Below are 7,873 nucleotides of genomic sequence, written 5' to 3' on the forward strand. Positions count from 1 at the left end.
TATTTGTCCTATTTCACACATGCACAAGTGTGTATTAATACATATGTGTGAATGGGAAATGTGTTTTTTGCATATCCCACTCTCTCTGAGACACCCTCTGAGAATGGGGTCACGGCCAGTGTCTGCCTGGGGGCGACCCTGGAGCAATTAGGGTTAAGTGCCGACCTTTTGGTTACTGGCCCAATGCTCAAACCGCTAGGCTACCTGCTGGTTTGAGCGTATTCAGACCAGTGTGATCTTTGCTCCAGTAAGAGCTGAAAAGCAATGATTGAAAGTAAAGTGAAGTTAGACACAGCTATATGAGGTTTCCTCATTCTTTCTCTCCTCGGTAGGTGTAATTTAAAGTATGAAGCTACATTTAGCAGATTATCTATCTATCTATCTATCTATCTATCTATCTATCTCTATCTATCTATCTATCTATCTATCTATCTATCTATCTATTCTATCTATCTATCTATCTATCTATCTATCTATCCTATCTATCTATCTATCTATCTATCTAATCCATTGAAATGGTTTGCAGCTCTCCATGGAAGAGATTCTCTATTATCGGACACAGTATGGGTGAGTGACTGTTCATCTTCATGTTATCTCTCTTCCACTCATTGTGTTCTGATCTGACATTGTTGTTTTCCTGTCTGTACAGACATCTGATCATGTGCTCTCCATTGTACAGGTGGCAATGTAGCTGGAATGGTAAGCATCTTCAAAAAAGAAGCATGTTAATGCTGTTTCATATCTGTGTGTCTCTTCGCAATTAACAATATCCAGAGACAGTACCTGTGTATGCTGTGTATGTAACCATGTCCTGTTGTCTTTGTCCAGTTCAGTGCCCTGTATCCAGAGATGGTGGAGTCAGTGGTTCTCCTGGACTCCTATGGATTCTTACCCACAGAAGCGCGGTTACTGAAACACTCACCACTCTTTTATCATTTGGACATCCACATTTTATAATGTCTCTCTACCATTGTGTCTCTTACCCTAGAAAGAATTGCATACTGTGATAAGACAGGGATTTGAAGGAATGCTTGAGTTTGAGAAGAAGAAAGATGAGAAGAAAGAGAAGGTTTACACCTATGAGAACGCATTGATGAGGTAAGACCACACTTCCTTGTTTTACAATGACACTTCTGTTATGTTGGGCTGTCTGGCCATAATCTCTCTCCTCTGATAATCATAGTCATTGCGTCACTCCTATGATGTGTTAATCACTTCCAGGCTTTTGGCAGCAAACCCCTCTCTCTCGGAGCAGTCAGCCCACATTCTTCTAGAACGAGGACTCGCTCAGGTTGAAGGAGGTAAAATGATAATTCTCTCTCTCTCTCTCTCTCGCTCTCCCCCTCTCGCTCTATCTCACATTGTCACATTTTTTTTCTCTTTTCACTTTGTTTCTCCTTCTTGTCATCTTTCGTACTCATATCATTGTAATATAATAGTAATCCTAACGCTTTCTATTTTTATTTCATAGGGGTGGTGTTCACCCGAGACTTTAGAATCAATCTGGTAAGACTCATCTTTTTGTGTCAATAGTCCTCATAAAAAAAGAGGTACTTGAGTTGATTTGCATATTTGATCTGTTTTATAGGAATGCTAATGTGTTCTGTTTCAGAAAAATGTTGTGCGTGTCAGCCTGGAGCAGAGTCTCGAGTTACAGTCCAGGATTCAGGCCAGAGTTCTAGTAGTACTGTAGGACACTCTCCCATCATTACACTATTTCACAATTATTACAGGATTATTACACAGTTTCTATTGTAAACTACACTTTACCATACCGTCAATCACCATTTTTTTTTACTGCTAATATGTTTTACTTGAAGATCTCTCTAATTCTCCTGATAGGGCGGAGGAGGGGTTTGAGAAGATGTTTTCTGAACCACAACAGAAGACGTTTACCTCAACGCTACTTCAAGGGTATAAAGACAAAAGCGTGAGTACACTTACGTATACACCTGTTTACAAGAAACAATGTCCTACTCACATTTAATGTCACTTTTTATAGTTGCGACTGAAACATTTTAGCAGAATATTTGTATGTTGTTACTACAGTCATATTGTGCTCTGCTCCTTGCAGCTACAGTACTGTATAGATAACTAATCAGAGACAGTGGTAAAAGCTCAGCATCACAGAGAGACAGTAAGAATAGTTTTAGCTGCAAACACTGACCTACATACTGGCACTCACATTGGTCAAATGCAGGGTTTTTGAGAAGGAATAGTTTATATGTATTTGTTTTCAATCTCTCTCTCTCTCTCTCTTCCCCTCTCTCTGTCTGTGTCTCTCTCTCTGTCTGTCTCTCAGGGCATGGTGGTTGACGTACCTGGTGATCATCATGTCCACCTGAACACCCCTGAGACTGTGGCCCAAATCGTCACTGACTTCCTCCAGGAAGAAGCTCCTTCACACAGCACTGCAGAGGTTACACAGGCAGCCAAGTTATAATCCCCCGCCCCTCCCCCACTGTGTTAGTTAGTATTTACAACTCTCAAATACATGCAGTGTGCCTGTAGCCTTCCTGGTGCCTTCCATCCATTCATAATATGAGCAGTATCGAAGGTAGACTCAGCGATATGATGCAGAAAGTAAATCATTCCTGGTGAACTCGTGAACTGAACTGTGTGTGACTGTGTGAGAGCGAAGTCTTGCATCTCGCTCATTATAATATCTGCGGTGCTGCCCGTGGCAACGTCATTCTGCTGAATCTACCCATAATATGAGACTGGATCAGTTTACAAACCTGTAGACACAGAATATATTGCTACTTGTGCAAATAGACAACTGCTACATAAACAGATATTTAAAGACTTTGAAACCCTAATATTTATTTTATTGTGCTGTATCTAAAACACACCATTACTTTTTAACGGTAGTCTGTCGAGCTAGAATACTTGATATTTACCAGTTGCTGTATGTCATGTCTTTTTAGATCTGGGCTGTTTAGAACTGGCATGTTTTCTCCCAACTGATGACACGGTGATGCCTTACAGTGCCTTGCTACTGGTCAGAACCTATTGAAATGCATTCAGATTTTAATAAATCACACATTTTTATAAAAAAATAATTGTGTAGGGTTCGGGTTCACACCAATCAGATGCAGACCTACATGTTCACTTCCTGGATGTGGCCCAATGAGAAGTGGATTAGAGGTTGATCTATCAAGTTTATCTTCCCTTCATATGGTCCTAGAGCTGAGTAACAATCATTCAACTAATTGGACAAAGGCTTCTTCCTGGTACAGTTTGACAATAAATAAGTTATCCTTCCTGCTCTTCAGTCTTATTTTAGTCATTGTCTCAGATAAAAGTAATTGTCTCAGACGTCAAGAGAAAAAAACATGACATGTTTTGCTTTGTAGATGAGCAGTCTCCCTATAAGGAAAGCATATTGCTTCTGCCTGAGTGACTGATATGAAGGAGAACATTACCCTCTTACTCTGTGATGGTTTGTGCGTTAAATGGACTGGAATCGATTTCATGCAGAGGATGGAGGAGGCGACCGGAGACATCTGAAGTGTCCTGGCCCAAAAAAAACACCACAATAACCATTGCATAACATCCGCCTCCACCCATCACTAGGGCTGTTGTCATAGCAATGCCCCCCCTCCTCCCCTCCCTTTGAATGTGACGTCAGAACCCAGAGCAGTATGATGAACCTCTCTGTCGTCTGTACAGAGAGATCACCTTGGATTATATTATACCATCCAGCTGATGGTTGTGCTGCATTAGACCAATACATCATCTGATTAGTGACTCCATTGCTCCTCCATTTTACACAACCACCATATTCAGAGGAAGGCAGGCACAGCAGAGACTACAGGTATGTGCCGAAACCTGCTAGCTACTGTGGGGTGATATTTTTTGTCATGATCAGGTGCAGTTACTCTAGCAGCTAATGTGTGCAATCAGTTACAGTGGACATAATCTATTGATACAGTAAAAGGATGGCGAAGCATGTTAGAGTATTTGAATGGCAATAGCCTGCCACAACTAATAAACGTTAACACAGAGGACCATGTTATAGGCTATTTTGATAGGGCAGATGCTTGCACATAGTATTTGACTTGAGATTGTGAGTATGTAGTATGTTTACAGGTAAAGCTGCACCATGTGTACAATAAGTAGATTGTGTTGGTATTTCATCATCAGCTCACAATCTAATGTCTCCCTCCTCCTGTACCGCTCCGTACAGTACCATGTCCTGGATGTTCCTGGACTGGTTCGTCCCCGTCTACTTGCTGGTGTCGGTCCTGGTGCTGGCCGGCTTCGGAGCCTGTCTCTACTTCCTCGAGCCAGGGCTTCAGGACGCACACAAGTGGAGCAACAAGACTGTGAAGCACCATCCGCTGGTGGTCAGCTTGAACAGCAAAGACGAAGATAGCAATGCCCTCATATGATATGACCACACACCTACAGGAAGGACAGAGGCTGACCATATGGAGTGGGACTGGGACTGGAGGACCGCAGGATGGTAGACAGACACAGACACCTCCTGAGAGGTTTGGGACGTGAGAGGCCTGACTGGGAAGAAACAGCATTGAGAGGAGGGCACTGTGGTCAGGTGGTGTCACCCTTTGAAATGTGAAATAACGTTTTCATAGAGAGGGGAAACAAAAATGAGGTCATTTGAACAAAGTGATAGTTCCTGTTTTCATGTTCATATTTGTGCCATTTCATGATTGTGCCAATTTTTGCATATATTTTGTAACCAGACATTCACTACATTTATCATGATGTTTATGTATCTTACTGCATTTGAAGCTGACTAATAAAGTGCAATAAATTACTAAATGTTGAAACCCAAAATCAGTTTTCTGAAAATGTCAATATGCCAGCTGCTATCAAGATGTCTCTTGTTTGGAAGTATTTGTAAAGGTGTTTGAATGAAACTGTAAATTGCTTTCAGTAATGATATCAGTTATGTGCCAAATAGATTGATGATTAAATTGTTCAAGATGCCAAAATAATCCATTCAGAGGTCGATCCTAAGAAAACATTTGTATTTTATTCTCAACACACTGTCCTTTTTTACTGAAGGGTGGTGGAAAAAAGTATGTACGTATCATTGTGCACTTTTGACCATGTTACCATAATTATATATTCATAAGAAATAACAAAATAAATGGTTTTATCACCACTTGAATACCCAGTGTTATGCACTAATTCTCAGCCCTGAAAAAAGAAAAACACAAAAAGATGAACATTTTTCAAAGATTTGTTTCAAGATTCTCCACCGGGAAGCATTGTAGTCGTTTACCCACAGACACATTTATGTTTCCCATAGACAAACAAAATGAGGAGGGTGGGAGTGGGTGAGTGAAACAGTGCAGCTTTAGATGAGAGGAATGGGGAGAATGTAACTTTGGTACACACAACTTCCAGCTGTTCTCCCTGTCTCTCCCTCTCCCCCCTCTCTCTCTCTCTCTCTCTCTCACTGTCTCTCACTTGTTTTCTCTCTTACTCCATGTCAACAACCCAGATAGAGCCTATCGCATACACTCAGGTCAGTGCTTGTTTAATTGTATACTCATCTTTATGTTTATTTGTAGTTGATCAGGCTTGCAGTCTTCTGTAACGCAACGTAATGCAGATGACTATTTGAGTATGCAAGTTTTCTGCTATGCTTTTTACATGAAAGTTGTTTCTTACAGACTTACTGCCAATGTACAATAAAATATATAACATAACATTTTTTAAATTAACGTAAAATGTAATTCTCCCATTTACCTTCTCTCACTCCCTACTCATGAAAACTGCCAGGCTTTGCAGATATTCATCATTTCTCTTTGCAATGAGTTTTGATAACCAACTTGCAACTTGCACCCCAAACAACCCAAAAAACACCTACTAGTCCCATCGCCCCTTCCTCTCCAGCTCTCACCTATTGTCACTAAGAAACCCATCCAGATCTCCTCCTTTGACGGCCAGGGACTCCATCTTCATTCAGAGAGGACTCTTGGCAACAGAAGGACAACACATCCTATTCTAAAGCTCAAACCTGGTGTCTCTCCAACACTTCCTACTCCGAAGGTCAGGCTAGGCCCATCCCCAACACTTCCTACTCCAAAGCCTATTTGGAAAGTTCCTATTCCAAATCCTAGCATCTCTCCAAAAGTTTCTATTCCAAATCCTAGTGTTTCGCCACCACTTATCATTACAAACCCAGACCTCTCTCCAAGCCTTTCCATCCCAAAGATCCGGCTTGGCCCATCTCCAAAACTGTACTGTCAAATAATGCCATTGGAGAGCCAAGGCACAAAACAGACCTCCCCGGTGGCCAAAGAAAGATGGGCCCGTTCAATCCCTATCTCTAGTACTAGAGGTCAGGCTGAGCATCGTAACCAGTGTTCCCCTAAACCAGCAACCCATGACATACTTGACCAAGAGGTTCTGATGGACTTTGTAACACGTTCTGGGTTGATGAAACCTATACCAACATCTTATTCTAGAGGTGTAGGCACACCGCCTGATACGTACACCCATTCCTCTCCACAATCTCAACAGCCAGGGGCCTACAGGACAAAAGGCATGAAGTCTCAGGACCTGAACTTGTTGCAGGCCAGGCTCAGACTAAGGAAAACAGGAATGATAACAAAATCCAGTCCTGGGTTTCTTCTAGGTAAGGATGGTATTTCCAAGCAAAAGGTTGCTGACACAATATCTGAACCAAGACCAAATGACCTGGTAACCCCATCAGGTACTGCTCTGTCAGGAGGTGTGGCAGCCAGACAAAATGTTGTCTCAAGGAGGAAAGTCCCAATTATTGTTGAGAATGATTCTCAATCAATTCATTTTCAGTTTAACTCAAAGAGGGGTGGACAGGGTTCCCAATGTGGCCTTGCTTCACCAAAAACATTAAAACACATTGGACATCTTCAGAAGGGACTTCAGTCTCAGGCTGCCAGCGTATATGCTGGTCGACTACCTTCCAGTCAAAAGGAATACTGTAAAAGTGCTTCTCCTCCTATGCCTCCCAAGACACCATCTTGGAAAGAACACCTAAGTCAATCAACATCTGCAGCAGTTACAGAACTCAAAAGAAGCAGCTATGACCTCAACCCTTGGGCAAAGAAGGGAGCAACATTCATAAAGGACTTTACCACCAAAGAGTCTCATCTGGAAGAGTCTACAAAAGACAATCTTAGATGCTGCATCTCAACCTTTAGCACAAGCCAGCCCTAGTAGAAAATACAAGAACCTCCAAAGACCCAAATTCTGGACTAGACCTCAGTGTCAAAGTCTACCGACCGATACACAAACCATTGAGAGGAAACGGAATCAATCTAACCATTCAAATAGCAGCATTTTGATGGGTAGGTGTCTTTTAGAAGTCAGTCAGAAACAGGAAGCCCTTCAGTCTGGGGTGAAAAGGTCAAACAGCGACAACTCCCAGACATGTCTGGTGGTACCTCTGACACAGGGGTCCTCCCTCACACCCTCTACCCTGTCAGAGGCCCCTGAGAGATCAACTATTAAACATGGACAGGGCTTGGATTTGGACCATTACCAAAATATCAATAGTGGTCAAGTTACAGAATCCACCAAACCCAATTTAGATGAATGTGTGCTGCAAAGTGGAACCGTTCCCAAAATGTTCAGCCAATCACAGAAACCTAATTTACATCCTGTCCAATCGGCTTTACGATTGGTGAAGAGCAACGACAGCAATCACAAAGGAGTCAAAGGACTAAGGCCAGTTCATCTAAAACCCACCCAAACAGGTCCACCTCCACCACCTGACCATGAGAGGCCCAACATAAACCCACCAGAATATTCCTCAGAAGAATGGACTGTGCACTGGCTCCTGTCCATGGAGCACAACCAGCAGCACAAAACATCACAGGTTGGCCCAGATTCAACAGAGGTCGCTGAACAA

General features: G+C 42.3%; 1 protein-coding gene across 1 annotated transcript; it reads left to right on the forward strand.

Annotated features, from left to right (window-relative positions):
* Window positions 1-513: 513 nt before the first annotated feature.
* Window positions 514-3,270, forward strand: LOC115178053 (serine hydrolase-like protein). Its single transcript, XM_029739078.1, has 8 exons — window positions 514-567; window positions 680-699; window positions 829-1,098; window positions 1,222-1,301; window positions 1,472-1,506; window positions 1,613-1,689; window positions 1,843-1,930; window positions 2,303-3,270. The coding sequence occupies exons 3-8, from the start codon at window positions 1,028-1,030 to the stop codon at window positions 2,441-2,443; spliced, it is 492 nt and encodes a 163-aa protein (XP_029594938.1). The 5' UTR covers window positions 514-567; window positions 680-699; window positions 829-1,027; the 3' UTR covers window positions 2,444-3,270.
* The last annotated feature ends 4,603 nt before the right edge of the window (window positions 3,271-7,873 follow it).

Source organism: Salmo trutta, chromosome 38, assembly GCF_901001165.1.
Source record: "Salmo trutta chromosome 38, fSalTru1.1, whole genome shotgun sequence".
Classification (NCBI taxonomy): domain Eukaryota; kingdom Metazoa; phylum Chordata; class Actinopteri; order Salmoniformes; family Salmonidae; genus Salmo; species Salmo trutta.

Excerpts from the sequence above, each read along its gene's own strand:
- LOC115178053 (XM_029739078.1), top strand. The coding sequence starts at position 1,028 with ATGCTTGAGTTTGAGAAGAAGAAAGATGAGAAGAAAGAGAAGGTTTAC. Across the intron at positions 1,099-1,221 it reads TATGAGAACGCATTGATGAG|GCTTTTGGCAGCAAACCCCT; the intron begins GTAAGACCACAC and ends AATCACTTCCAG. Across the intron at positions 1,507-1,612 it reads GAGACTTTAGAATCAATCTG|AAAAATGTTGTGCGTGTCAG; the intron begins GTAAGACTCATC and ends GTTCTGTTTCAG.